The sequence below is a fragment of the Barbus barbus genome (assembly GCF_936440315.1).
Source record: "Barbus barbus genome assembly, chromosome: 10".
Classification (NCBI taxonomy): domain Eukaryota; kingdom Metazoa; phylum Chordata; class Actinopteri; order Cypriniformes; family Cyprinidae; genus Barbus; species Barbus barbus.
This window is the reverse complement of record NC_136738.1, coordinates 10,219,893-10,235,607: the sequence shown is the minus strand read 5'-3', so window position 1 is coordinate 10,235,607 and position 15,715 is coordinate 10,219,893. Positions and strand designations below refer to the sequence as shown.

The window sequence follows — 15,715 nt, the reverse complement described above, 5'->3', positions numbered from 1 at the left end:
CGCCAGTTTTGTGAAATGGTGCGCGGCACATTATACAAGTCACATGAAATGTCACGTGTCTTTATGGGATCTTTACGGGCTATGTGTGAACGCACGCACAGATTCCGGAAAATCACTGGTAGTGTGAATGAACCAAAAACAAGCGATCCTGGGATGATTCCCAGAACACATTACCCATGTATTTTCCGGGATCTCTGTGTGAAAGAGGCTTTAGTGACATCAGGACAACAGATTTTTGTCGCTTCAGAGGTGGGAATTTCAACGGCTGAGGTGAGTAAATTGGTGACTTTTCAACTGACAAATTTTCTTTGCATGAGTTTGTTTACTTGTTTTGCCAAAACTTAACCTGTACACCCTGTTGGTATTAAATGCGCCAGAAGTGGACATTTCTTATGGTTTATACTTCGAATAATGGCCCATAATTATCTAAAAAATAAATGTGTGGGAGCTCAGCTAATATGTATCTATTGTACTTGAGTGTCTACTGTTTAATATATGACAAAGCGAATGGGAAATTAAAACCAAACATTTTGAGTATTGTGAGAGTTGAAAGGCACTTTATGGTGATATTGACCCATATAATGTCTTTCTTAAGATGCTAAGGGGAACCAGTACAATCCTGCCATGCTATGCTAGAGGAACAACTAATACTTGAACTTGAGCGTCAATTATCCATTTGGAAAGTCCAGAGGGCCTTTGGTGTGGCCGCTGAAGCAAACAAAGAGCTGTTCCGTCTGCCTGAACGGGCAGGAATGCTCAATATAAAATCTCAACGCCCTGACAGGGCAGAGTAAATTCAACTCTTGGTCTTGCTTCGACGGAGGAAGCGCCAATAGAGTTATTACCTGTGCTTTGAACGGAATAGAAAGCACTTTAGGTATGTAACCATGCTTTGGCTTTTGGACGACCTTGGAGTCAGCGGGCCTGAATTCGAGGCAGGTGGGGCTCACAGAGAGCACCTGCATATCTCCCATACCCTTTACGGATGCTACCGCCAGTAACAGAGCATTTTTTAGCGTCAGGGGACGAAGGTCAACGGACTGTAGCGGCTCACAGGGAGGGCTCTTCAGAGCCCTCAACACCTTGGACAGATCCCAAGTAGGGACGGTGATGGGGTGAGGCAGGTTGAGCCTCCTAGACCCCTTCAAAAACCAAACAACTACATTGTTCTTGTCCACGGACTGGCCAGCTATATGAGCGTGAGAGGCTGCTATGGCTGCTACATAGAACTTGAGCGTGGAAGGGGAACGGCCCTTATCAAACAGCTCTTGCAGGAATGACAATATCAGAGATATGTCAAAGAAAATTGGGTCTGCGTCACGGGCTGTACACCAGGCGGGGAAGACAGATAATTTAAGGGCATAGAGTTGTCTCGTAGACAGTACCCTTTCCTGAGAGATTGTATTTAGTATGCTCTCGGGGAGGTCCGCAGGCTCCCATCGAGAGGGCAAAGGTGCAGAGCCCACAGCTCTGGCTGGGGGTACCATATTGTTCTATTCGCCTGAAAGAGAAGGTCCCGTCTTTGGGGGATGGGCCACGGGAGCAGCCGAGACAGCTCTGCGAACCAGTGTTGGTTCCTCCAGAGCGGGCCACTAACAGAACCCTGTGCTTATGTTCCCTAATTTGCCTGATTACCTGTGGGATCAGGGCGATCGGGGGAAAAACGTAAAGGACTGGGCCAACACATCCTTGTTCTTTGAAAAATAAGTTGGGCAATGAGAGTTGAGGCGAAGAGGTCAACCTCTGCCCTGCCGAATATCTCCCAGATTCTGTGAACTATTTGTGGGTGCAGCATCCACTCGTCCGAGGGGACATTGCTCCGAGATAGCATGTCTGCTCCCTGGTTCAACATGCCCGGCACATGCGTTGCTCTCAGTGAACGCAAGTTGAGCTGAGCCCATTACAAGAGGCACTCTACCAGAATGAAGAGGCGCTTCGAGGAGAGGCTGCCCTGGTGATTTATAAAGCACACCACCGTCATGCTGTCCGAATGGACTAAGACGTGGTGTTTCCTCAGGTCTGGCTGAAAGGTGCGAAGGCCCAAACATACTGCCAGCTTTTCCAGGCAGTTGATATGAAGCCGACCCTTCTCTTTTGACCAGTGGCCGAAAGCCGGTTTGCCAGCGCACAGCGCACAGCGCTCCCCAACCTGTGTTGGAAGCGTCTGTCGAGACCACCTTCTTTCTGTAGACGATTACCAAGGGCACGCCCCGTTCCATCCACTGAGGGTCTTTCCAAGGGGCCAGAGCTGCTACGAAGGCCTGGCCTACCTTGACACGAAGGCATCTGAGACCCCAGGTATAGAGCGGAGCACGTGGTTTCAGCCAGCACTAAATGGGCCAGCCAGTACTGGTTTCAGCCAGTATGCGAAGCAGGACCAACTGAAGTCTGGAGATGCAACCGGAGACGCAGAGGCCATGAGGCCCAACATCTTTTGAAATGCCTTGAGAGGGAGACAGGCTCCAATTTTGAATGAGGCTGCAAGCTGCTGAATGGCCAGTGCACGTTCTGGTGCGACTACTGCCCTCATTTGAGTTGAGAACTGTTCCCAGGAACGATATCCGTTGGCTGGGGGACAGCGCACTCTTAGCAAAATTGACCCTGGTTCCCAAGCATTCTAAGTGGCTGTGGAGGAAGGATCTGTGAGATAGTAGCTCATCCTCCGTCTGGGCCAGAATAAGCCAGCCGTCAAGGTAATTGAAAATGAGGATTCCCATCTGTCTCAGCGGGGAAAGAGCTGCATCCATGCACTTCGTGAAAGCGCAAGGAGCTAGGGACAGTCCAAAGGGAAGGACCTTGTATTGATAATTCATTCCCTCGAAGGCGAATCTCAAGAATCATCTGTGGTGGGGGGCTATCTGGATGTGAAATAGGGCTGGGAGATATGAGCAAAAATTCATATCTCTGTATTTTTGGCTGATGTGCGGTATACAGTATATATCTTGGTATTTTGGATTTGGATTAAATAAAGTGATTGTAAGCATGTAGCAGTGTTAATTTTGGCAGGCATTTTTGATTTAGTCTTATTCTTTATCTTGAGACGAAAATGCTTAATAGTCTTAGTCACATTTTAGTCATTTGAGTCTATCATAGTTTTAGTCTAGTTTTAGTCGACGAAAAGTCATTGCATTTTTGTCAACTTTTAGTCATTACTTTTAGTCAAACTGCAGTTACCAACATTTATTTTGGTAGCTATTTTATATGTAGTATTCTAACAAAAATAGTCATCAATACTTCTCTCTTTAGACCAAAACAATTAAGCTTAGTTATGAGAAATTTGAATCAAGGATTGAATTTGGAAAAACTGGAATACATTTTCATTTTTTGGTAGAAATATAAATTAAACTCATTTTTCAGATACAGTAGGTTTACTTAAGTATACATTTAACATCTTTTGTTGGTTAACATTTATGACAGATAATTAGGAATGCTGTCCATTTAAGACGGAAGGTATGTATGTAATATCCAACTGACATACATTCAGTTTTCACCCACCTGTTTAAGCTCACTTAAACCATAACGGACTGTATTTCCGTGAGATACTGTACATGAGAGACATTTGGACTGCTGTGTGTGTATTTGAGCACTGAGAACTGATCGCGCGCTGTATGAGAACTGAAGAAGTGGAGCGTGCGCGAGAGAGAGCACTTCTATCAGCGCGTTTCCGCCTATCGCACCTTCACTGACTTTAAGTTAATCGACAATGAATTGTGACTCCCGGGAAAAACGGGACGTCTGGTCACCCACTCCCTAACCCTTCGGTTGCTGAGGCCATCAGATCGCTAGTTCGCGTTTTGGTAGGCTATCCGTCCACTGCGGCTGCCATACTGAGACTAGATATGCAAATGCCCCTTATCCAATGACAGAGACGCACATTTTGAAAGACAAGACAGTTAACTTAGCCTATAGGATGTATTTTGAATGCCCGGTAGTCCTCAAATAACATTTTAGTCCCGTCTCGTCTTGTTAACGAAGACGCGCATAAATTTCGTCAGTTTTTATCATCAGTTATTAGGTTTATCTCGTTTTAGTCACAGAAAAAAGGTTCGTCGACGAATATTTTAACACTGGCATGTAGGCATATATTATGTGCATAAAATGGTTAAAATCACATTACATTCTAAAATTGCAATCTAAAAACAAAAATAATGGTTTTAAAGCAGAAGTTAAATTTACTAAACTAAAAATTAAAATAGCCTAATAAAAGAGCACAGACTAAATGAGTAAAAAGGGCTATTTTGATTTCCCCATTACACTTCACAGTTAGTGCTATCATACAAATACACTTACTTGTAGGTTTAAAATTTTACAAGTCGCATATATTGTCAAACTACAAATATTTCAGCAAAATGTATATTTTAGTCAAAGTTATTGCACTCTTATTTCATTGCGCTCTGTCTGTTTGGCGCTCGTTCTAAATTAAGTCTATGAAATTTAGCAGAGAATCGCAAAGCAAAATCATGCACTTCTGACAGCAAAATAGAAATATTTCCATGGCTTTCTAACATTTACAGATAGAGAATATACATGTGAATGGAGTTGTGTCTCTGTCAGCCTCACACACAGCCTTTCTGTCAGAGCCACTTTAAGCTGAAACTATAAAGTATAGGCTACTATATCTTACAAGTTTTTTTTTTTTAAGCCCTACATATAAAGCTTGTCAAATGTTTAGAACAAATTGTATCACGCACTCTCTCAGCAGCAGTCCAGTCTGTGTCCTTCCTAGATATTTTTTCAGAGGCTCTTATCAAACTACTGTATATCGATATTAACGGTATTGTTTCATACCATATCACTTATAAAAAAAATATCAATATATCGTACAAACTCGATATACCGCCCAGCCCTAATGTGAAAGTAGGCGTCTTTCAGATCCAGCGAAAAGAACCAGTCCCCTGGGCACACTTGCGAGAGGATCTGTTTCAATGTAATCATCCCGAACGGCTGTTTCATGAGGGTGCGGTTCAGGTGTCTGAGATCGAGGATGGGTCTCAGGCCGCCATCCTTTTTGGGGACGAGGAAGTATCGAATGTAGAAGCCTGACTCGCTCTGAGCCAGGGGAACCGTTCCTATGGCTCCTATCACCAGCAAATTTATCACCTTGGTGTGCAGGACGTGTGCGTCCTTGCTCTGAACCGAGGTGGAAACCACGCTGCTGAATTGCGGGGGTCTTTGAACGAATTGAAGTGTATAACCTCGTTTTATTATCTCCAGAACCCAGTCTGACATTACGGGGATGGTCTGCCAAGCCGTGTTGTTTCGAGCGACATGCCAGCTTGTAGGGAACCGACGTTTTTGATAAGAGGAAGAGGAAATTTGCTTTCATTTTGAAAATGTTTGTGTTTTATTTTTCTCGCTATAACAGTGATCGGTTGTGTGGGCGCTATTTGAACGGGCCCAGAGTTCACAACTGTGGGGAAGCGGAGGAGTTTGGCCTGAAAGAACAGGAGAACCACAATGGAGTGAAGCATCAAGGCCGCTTGTCCAGTTGACGAATAAGCTCGTCCAGCGAGAGCTGAAGTCATCCTGCACAGCCTTTGCCTTCCAACGAATGGCTGTGGGAATGCAAAAATGCACTGCCACTTGTACCTGTAAAGGATTAACCCTTATCTTAATTTAGCTTTTGGGGAATCTATTCTTAAGATTCGATATTCATATTTACATGATTAATCGATATTAATCAAAACGTCCAACTTATACCTTGTTAACGATACCTCATTAACGACTTGTCCAGCAAGCATTAAAATCAGCATGTTATCTCTTAACAATTTTGTTTATCTTATTCGCGGCCAACGATAAAACAAACCAAATAGTACTTTATCAAAATTCATGACCGTAGGTAACGCGATCTTTGGCAAATAATTTCAGACTTGAAAAATCACATAGCAACAGACATGAGATTTCTTAATAGAATCAAAGTTTATTTCACTACTCTAACACAATACTAAGCTACACAACACAAACAGAATACTTAAACACACACACAAATTGCTGGCAATGAATTGTTTTGATCTGAAGAGAGTTCTTGGCTCTAATCCTCGTTTTCAAGAATGCTCTGACTTCAACCTGAGGGAATTACACGCATGGAACTTTACTATCTTTACTCTTAAAAGATAAATGCAACCAGTTTCCAGCAGATTTAGGAAATATTGTTTTACTTTCCTTGCTTTCAGTTGAGTTCAGTTCCTTCCGGGTTAAGGGAAGACCGAGCGCGGATTGGCGGCTTGGTAGGTCGTCGTCACGGAAATACTCTTCAGTGGTTGGTTGGCTTTGTTCTGACTTGATGATGCTCTCAGGAAGTTGTTTCGGTTTCTGAGGCTTTAGATGTTAAAGTTGCTTGGGAATTTTGACTGAGTCCTGATCGTTGGTCACTGCTCGGCCATGATGTTTAACGGCTGGGAGCGCTGAGCAAGCAGAGAGCACGCGCAAGCAATGAACTTAAAACTCCAATTCCAACTCAGAGACACAGTTGGGTGTCTGTCTTTAACCCTCTAAGCGCCAAAGTCGCAAAATTGCGACAAGACGTCATACTTCATGAAATGGGCTGTAGTTCCTAATCTGGTGTAATGGCTCATTTGTATTCCCTTCCACTAGATGGCAGACATGTAGTACTTCCATTCTAGACCAAAATTGTTCGAGGAAATAGCAGAGTAAGTGAGCTATCGTGTCATTGATGCGGAAGCAATTCAGTTCATAGCGTGTGAGTAAATTGTGAGATTTGTGAGAGAAAATCGCCAAACGGCTAATAAAAAGTTGTACTGTGAGGATGTGTTGCAAATGTCATTCGCCGATTCTGACTCTGAAGGGGAATATTTGCCTTTTGGAAATGACGACCGGCCGTCTAATGATCGCGCTTCTCCCAGTACATCTTCTCCGCACAATGGTGCCGCTGCGCAAGCGCGATCGTTCACAAAGCACAAACAAGTGATCATTTCAACACTTTGCCCAACGGGGATGGGGGTGGCAGGGGTGGACGTGGTCTTAGTGTCCATAGGAGAGCTGTTGCTCTCTGATAATCGGCCAGATTGCGCTGTTTGTTCTGATCGCGTGCGCTCTAAGGGCTGCCGGCAGACAGTACAGGTGCAGTCAGTGTGGGGTAGATCTGTGCGCTGTGCCATGCAATGAGAGGTATCATACTCTCAAGAACTATAAACTGTCACATAGATACCTGATTGGGCAGATAGCTGGTCAACTGATCAAAAATAGGCACATGTATTTTACTATGGCACAGTAATATAGGAATAATTTACTACTTTCTCCAGTTTTACTGTTGATTTCCTCTTTTCCTGATTATTTGGAATGAGGATAAGACAAAAAAACAACAACATGCAAATAAGTTCAAACATCCATTCAATATCTATTATTTCCTGAATATTACTGATGAACTGATCAAAAAGTAGGCTACTGTTCACATGCGTTTTACTACTATATAGTATAGTAATATAGTAATAATTTAGTACTTTCTCCTGTTTTATTGTTGGTTTCCTCTTTTCTGATTATTTGGAATGAGGAGAAAAAGACAAAAAAAACAAACAAAAAAATCAAACCAATTCAATATCTACTATTTCCTAAATATTATGAAATTCAAGAGGGCCGCCCCTGATGACGTCATAATATGCAAATTAGATGAGTATATTTACACCCCACATAAACTTTTGGTCGTGCCCAACATTTTTCTAATTTACAGTAGATCTCTATCTTTAAGCCATTTCAAGCCACAAGCTTTTGAAATCTTGATGTCAAAATCCAGCATTTTTTCCAAAAAACCCTGGCGCCTAAAGGGTTAACGGGCCGATTTGGGATCCACCCACGGGCGACTGACCCAATCAGATTCTTCCTGTGGGGCGGAGCCCTGCACAGCTTTTTTTCCGTGCATACATTATCTGTTCAGTTATTTTATCACATGAAGAAATTATTTCAGAGCAGCAGATTTCTATTCGTATTGTAATCATACCTTGATGAGAAAAGACAATTCTCATCCACACCAGATTACTGCTAATGAAATCAGCTTTCATTCAAAATCAAACACCAAGTATTTTGCATAACCAAAGTACATATATCAATTGTATCTATTACGTGGTTAAGCCATAGATGAAACAATCCTTAATTCTAAATAATCACACCAAGCATGTGAAACTAAACAATAGTGATCGGGAAAGTTAAACATCAAAGATTACAACAATACCATAGATTCCAATAACACAGCAAGCTTATAAATGACATGAAAACAACCTTAATATATATTGTAAATATATTGTATACATTGTTTTGAATATATTGCTTCAATAGCAGAAACTAGTATAATTTGTTCCTTTTAAAATGGGGAGAAACGCGAGGTCACGGGAATGTCACTTTCGTGGAGATCTGGTGTTTTACTTAGTTCGGACGTCGGCTGTAAAACCGTCTTCCCTGTAGATAACATCATTGAATTACTGCGTTAATGGTCCGGGAATCAGGGAGGGTTTGTGCCGGAGTCTCTCCAAATGACAAGGTCTTGTCCTGTTTCTGGTTGAATTATGCTTAAGTGACAAAAAACAACCGTGAAGTCCTGTTTTAAATACATTCCCGATTTTTTTTTTTTGGGGGGGTCTCGTGAGGTGTTAGGGAGAGCAGAGCAGGATGCTTGAGCGTGGTGCTGGTTGTTAACTAACTTTATGACCACAGATAGTGAAAGTATTTTTTTCTTCCGGAATGTTGCTGTCCTGTTAATAGACCTGTGTATGTGTTCTTGTTTTCGAACAAGATCTACATACCCTTTTTCTTCGGCGCGTCGACCGATGTGAGGGCAGACGAAGAAAAGGCACATAGTCGGGCTGAGTAGGGGGCGCGCCAAGATCTGGTGCTCTCGCCATGGACCTCTGGGAAGAATGGTGAAGCCCGTTGACGATGGGCCTAACAGCGCCCCGGCAAGAACCATTCATCTAGGCGGCTACTGGTGGGTTCCTCAGGAGGAGACCACTCAAAACCCGACAGCTCCTCCGCATCTGAAGCCGCTACAGACATGCTGTTAGCCATGTCGTCGCACTCGCTCCCACCAAACGAGACGAGATCGCTCGCAGCCGCAGAGGTCTGGGTGAGCGAAGAGGATGGGAGAAGCCTCTCGCGGTGCCTCAGCCAGTGGGGGCTCACTTGTCTCAGAGCGCCGAGTTCATCTGCCCCGCTGCTTTTTCCTCACAGGTTCCTGGGAGGAAGGAAGCAGGAGGGCATGAGGGGCGGAGTCGCTTTCTGAAAAGAAAGCTAACCGCGAGTGCAGAGAGGCAAGACTCATATGCTCGCAATGAGGACATTCTGTCTCAGTGAGTGCAGTTTTAGCATGGGCGGCAACAAAGCATATAACACACTCGCCATGTTTGTCAGTGGCGCGCAGGGGAGCCCTGCATGAGCGACAATAACAGCGCGTGACTTGCAACAACGCTGAGAAAATTTGCTCTTAGAAATTGCTTGAATAGAGAAATCGCCAGATGGTGGCGCAGCTTCTGCAGACGCTGAAGGCGGCTGGGGAGCTGCGAAGTCAGCCGAGCAGGAAAGGGTCTTGATCTGCTGCGAGGCTTGTTCACGGCGTGGGCTTCAAGTCTCGTAGAGCGAAGATCTTGCAGTCATCGCTGAAGGAGAAGAAATCTGAGGATCCTATGGCAAAATGCCTGCTTATATACCCAGATGGTCCTGCTGTAGTGCTTGAGTCAAAACACAACAGGCCCACATACCTAACTTCAACATTCATAAATCCTCGGGTCCCAGGAGACCCCTAAAACCCAGGATATACGTGAAGGAGTAACAGCTGGAGGTCTCTCGAGAATAGACTGCTTGGTTATCATAAACCAAGTTGGACGGAGAAAAACTCCCTTGGATGACTTTGAAAAAAAACTGAAAACACTCCCTAGTCTCTTCCCATTAAAGTTTGCAGTAATTCACTTAGAAAGTAATCTTGAAGACTTTTACGACTTTGCGTTTCGCCCAAGAAAGGAATGCGTTTTTTTCTTTGTTGCGTTCTCTAAAACAGACAAGGAGAGAGACACAGCTTTGCTTAGAAACGAGTTCAAAGGGAACAAGGTTATACTAAGTTTATGCGACTGAAATTATACTCTAAAACAAAAACACTATATACCATATATTTACAACCTATATATATTAAGAATGTTTTTGTTTGTGACATTTATAAGCTTGTTGTGTTATTTTTTTTGACGTATGGTAATCTTTTTCCAGAATGTATAATATTCCTGATCACTAGTTGTTCATTTTCACATGATTGATGTTGTTATTGAGAATTAAGGATTGTTTCATCTATGGCTTTAACCACGTAATAAATACAAAGGATATATGTATTTTTGTGCATATCAAAATATAAGTGTTTGGTTTCGTCAGAAAGCTAATCTTATGAAAAATATTATGGTGAATGAAAATGATTTGTTTTCATCAATGCATGATTACAATAACGGATAGAAATTTGCTTTCAATAATTTCTTTATGTGATGAATGACTGAACAAGATAATGTATGCACAACACGGAGCTGTGCAGGGCGGGGCTCCGCCCCACAGAAACACTCGCGATTGGATGAGGCGCCCGTGGGCGGATCCCAAATCGGCCCGTTAAAATCGGATGCACAACTGAAAAGTTCGGTTGGAGTTGAAAACTGAGAAGGAAGGGCTCACGCACGCCTCGCTCGTCTCTTGTCCTGCTCCCGCGCTGCCAAGCGCTTCTGGCCACTAACATCACGGCGGAGCATTGCAATCAAGATCAAGACTCAGTTAAACTTTGAGAGAAACCAACATCTGAAGCTAAGAACTAGAAAGACTTCCTGAGAGCATCGTTCAGTCAGCACGAAGCCAACCAACCACTGAAGAGTAATCCCGTGACGACGACCTACGAACAGCCAATCCGCACACGTTCCGTCGCGAACCCGGAAAGAACTGAACAAAGAGCTGAATTCAACTGAGAGCAAAGTTGAAGTAGAGCGTCTTTTGAACCCGAGGAAAAAGACTAAACTCAACTGAAAAGAAAGGAACTGAACTCGATTGAAACACAGACAGTAAGACAATGCTCTTGAATCTGCTGAAACTGGTGATATCTATCTGTTAAGAGTAAAGATAAAATAATTCTGTGTCTATGAGTTCCCTCAGGTTGAAACGAGCATTAGAACTTAAGACTCTCTTCAGATCAAAACAACTCATTACCTGTATGTATGTCTGTTTAAATCGTCTGTTTTGTGTTGTCTAGTTAGTGTTGTGTTAGAGTAGTGAATAAACTTTGATTTTATTAAGAAATCTCTTGTCTGTGCTATGTGATTTTGCAGATCATAATTATTTGCCAAAGATCGCGTTTACCTACGCTCAGCTAGGAGCTAGATAACTAAATTTAACTATTTGGTTTATTTTATCGTTGGCCACGAGTGAGATAAATACAATGGTTAAGAAATAACGTGCTGATTTTACTACTTGCTGGACAAGTCATTAATAAGGTTAATAGCAATTAATCATTTGACCATCGACTCGTAAGAGTGATTCCCTAAAAGCTAAAATAAATAATAAATAACAATGTGGGGTATTAATATCCTACACTGCCCATTCTGACGGGCTCTGGCAGGCTTCGTCGCCATAGGCTCGTGCAGCTCCGCTGTGCATCGTTTTTGAACCAATGGCCGTGCAGTTACACTGTGTTATTTAAAAAGCTTCAGTCATCTGAGAAAAAGGAGTTTTCCCCTTAGCGTCTTAAGCAAGATGCAGTACGAGTGAAGTACAGATAGGGAACCTAGTATTTTAGTGGTGAGTTTAGCACAGGCAAACACCACTGACATTTTCTTAAGGAAATGTAAAAATCGAGTTGTTTTTATTGAGGAGCTTCCTTGAAGCATTTAACTGTCACACAAACTACATATTTCCTCAAGGCTTTAAAATTGCCTTAGCATTCAGCATTAAAACAAATTAGAAGATATGAAGGAAAATGCCAGATCTTTGGTAAAATGTAGAGTAAATGTATCTTCCAAAAGAAACATACATCAGTGAATGCAGGTAGGGAAGGAGTGATTGTATGCGGGTGATGGCCTTCAGTGTGCTGAATGGTGGCATAACTCAAACACACCATATAAATGTGGCATGGTTTGCTCTAACAGCTCTCTGGGATTTCATTACGTAAATCAAATGGCTCTTTAGATTCCATAAACAAAGACCTCATTCGCTGCACTGAGACAGATAGAGGGATGAAAACTGCTAGCTTTCAAATGTGTCTACAAAACCACAAAACTTGTACCACTGCAATGACAAATACCGTACTGCATACATGAGCGTTAGGAAACACAAATATTGCTCTCTGAAACTGCTGAAGTGTGAGATCTTCACCCTTCTTTAGATGCAAGCTAGAAATTTCTAGAAAGAAAAGCAATTAAAAAATAACTTGCATGTATTAAAACATCTAAGGAGTTAAAGTCATAGAGCCTCAATATACTTCAAGCAAAAGAATGAACAGGTGTGACATAGCAAAATCTGGCTATAGCAAAGTTTGTTTGGAGTTCTTTTCAGTGGTTTGAAGCAACTGGCCAGCGCAAACTTTCACAGAAAAGTTTGTGCTGGCTGTTAAAGACCTTCAATCAAAGTATATAAAATCTATAAAGTCTCAGATCCATTGGGTTCATGAGAGGAAAAATTCACTTGAAAAATAACATTTATACTGAAAATGTGTCATAGTGAAATGAGTCCTTGAGGCAAATTTGTTTCCCACGAGGGCAGGGATTCTCATGTGAAAATTTGAGTTTCTAATTTAAACAAAGTAGAGGAGCTGATGACAAATGTAACCATTAATTTCTAGGTAGCTATCCATCCTATAATTACAGTAAATGCAACTAACCACAAAACCATGTTGTGTACATGTACCATGTTGTATGAGGATAAAAAAGTATTGCTTATTATACATTTTAAAATAAACATAAAAATTATATTTGTGTTTCTTGTCATTGTCTTCCTAATGAATGCTGATTTGTGTTGTTGAGATTGCCTTGGCAGCTGATTGGATCCGGTGATTAGTGTCATTAATGTGATCATGGAGCATTTGTCTGTACAAACACACACGCGCTCACCCATCCAGCCGGACATCTGGCAGACTCCTGTTGAGCGCAATCATGTCACTGGCCATAAGGTTGAACTGATTGATTTTAAAGAGCTCTTTCATCTTCTCCTGCTCTTCTTTGGGAATTACCACAGCCTTCCCCATTTCACCTGGTGCCTCATGGGTGCGGGACATCACCGCTGGAACACAGAAAGCAGGACGGCAGTCAGTGTGAATTATTTACAACCATTGCTTAGTACCCTGGCCAAAACATGTGCCCATGTATTTATTCTACACATTTTCTCTCATGTCGGTTTGTTAGAAAAGTGTGAGCTATGACATTTAAAAAGGTGTAATGTGCAATTACAATGCCTATACCTGTGCTAATAGTTGTTATGGCAATAATCTGATCAAACTTATTTTCATCTTCATATTAAAAATGCACTTTAAAGCCAAAATGAAATCAAAATGTATTGTTGTAATTTGCAGTCTTGGTCTTATTGTGAAATAACCTGCTCCACCTCTGAAACTATATTTTCTATTTCAGCTAACATTACAAACCCTTCTCCAACCACCTGTCATATAGACATTCATTTTCAGTCGTCCAATTAATTCCCAATGTATAAAATTAATCCCACCTTTCATTATTTCTTCTTGAGTGTCCTTTTTCGCTTGGACATTAATATTTACAGTTTACATCACATATGGAAATAAAATTGGTTGCAAAAACATGTTGACTTAGATATAAGATAAAGAGGCTACAAATTAAAATAATAATATAAATTCAAATGAATATACAATTTAATATAAATAATATTAAAATGAATAATAATATAACAATATAAAATGAATAAGCTCAGAAAAGGACAACTGTCCGTCTGACTGATTTACCTGTATAGTGTGGTTTGAACTGAACACAAAGCAGATTTTCAGTGGCTCCACTGCAGGTAAAACCCATCTAAACTGGCAGCAGTGTTCTGAACCATTGATCCATGTTATAGGATCTGTCAACATAGACACTTTCCGTCCTTGAAATTTGACTTAACGCTGTTATCAAACAGAGACTACAAAGACAGCAAGCAAATCAACATGAACACAGTACATTAGTTACATTCTCATCTGAAATCTAAATCCAATGGGCTGTAAAGCTGTATATATGTAATACAAATCTAAAAATCTATTAAAACGCATACTCTATGTGTTTTTGTAGTATCATATTTGATACATCGGGCTTTTATGGCTCATATAGTATGATATAGGAAATAAAAACACCTCAGTTTTATTCAAGGCACAAAGTGAGCAAAAAATATGCAATAAGATGCAGATGCTGATATTTATATGGCCAAAATGTAAGATGAAATTCTGATGGCTATTAAAGTAAATCAATCACATTTTTTATAACATTATATCAAAATGCATGTGAACATTAGTAAGATAATATTTAAATGCTTAGTTTTATGATCAAAGCTTTAGTTTTGTTGTGTAGTAAACCTAAGTTGCTTCTATCCCGTACATGTTCAACTTTATATAATTACTATATAAGTAACAATATTTAATGAATTCTTATGTTTTATAAAATTCTATGTTTCTTTATAAAATTCAGCAAACATTTCACACAGCGAAAAGACACATGCATCACAACCTTTTTTAGAATTATATTAAAAGGCCTTGTACTTGTTAACTATCAATCAGGCAAGCCAACAGAAGGCAAGTAGATTATGTACAACAGATTTTTCAGCAAGGTTTCAATTGTGTTTATACATCTTTTCTTTTCTTTTCTTTTCTTTCCTTTTCCTTTTTTTTGATAATTTAATTTTTTTAATATAATACAGTAGGCTTTATAGGGTTAAGCCCATGTTTGCCCTTCGGTACTCACGATGCTCTTTTAAAACTGTAAAGTAGCACATGTCTAGAAAATTAGTGAATCTGAATCTCAAGGACTATCAACCTTCTACAGACTACCCTGCATCTTATTACTAGGAATTAACCTTTATAAAACTAAACACAAGAACAAATTCATCAATTAAACCACCAACAGATACAAACTCATGAATGAACAATAGGTTGCATTCTAAGTTATTTATATTCTACAATATTATTAGAGGCTGCTCTCTATCACCTATATTTATCACCCTCTCCTTCTATAAGCCAATACTCTCAGCTCTCCCAGAACCATAGATCCATCTGTGGTTGACCAGGTTAAGAGGGTTCAATCTAAACCTCTCACAGCCAATCACAGGCCACATTAATGGCTTGTCTGATTTGATGGGTTTCTCAGTTAAGAGGTCAGAGTGAACCTGGAGGTCTGCAAGAACAAGTTTAGGCAAAATCACCCTGCTTTATGCATACTGACAGAGAACTGCACATGATAGAGCATGCAGCAAAACACAGCAATATAATCGGGATTGCTGTGACTGCAGTATGATGAAGAGCACCTCATCAGGTCCCTGACAATAACGAGAAGAATGAAACTCTGCAGCACTGCTTCTTAACGTCCCTCTTCAACCTTCACAGTATTTCAAAGCAGAACACCGGGGATTTGATATACCCTCATACACTGCTGTCTTACTTAGCTGCTTAATCCAAAAATAGCATCCATTTGGGCACAAGGACAGCCCATAATATCATATCATTAAAATAAATCTGGAAGAATTGTCCCATTATGGACACTATCGTTCT

The 15,715-nt window shown here is 41.0% G+C and overlaps 1 protein-coding gene across 1 annotated transcript in view; it reads right to left on the bottom strand.

Moving 5' to 3' along the window:
• Positions 1 to 15,715, bottom strand: part of LOC306875915 (polypeptide N-acetylgalactosaminyltransferase 13-like) — a gene marked incomplete at both ends in the record, with an annotated part of 92,841 nt that overhangs the window by 58,381 nt on the left and 18,745 nt on the right. Inside the window, one exon of the mRNA XM_079426728.1 lies at positions 13,068 to 13,236. Within this exon, the coding sequence (XP_079282854.1) occupies positions 13,068 to 13,236 (169 nt within the window). The remainder of the gene's footprint in view (positions 1 to 13,067; positions 13,237 to 15,715) is intronic.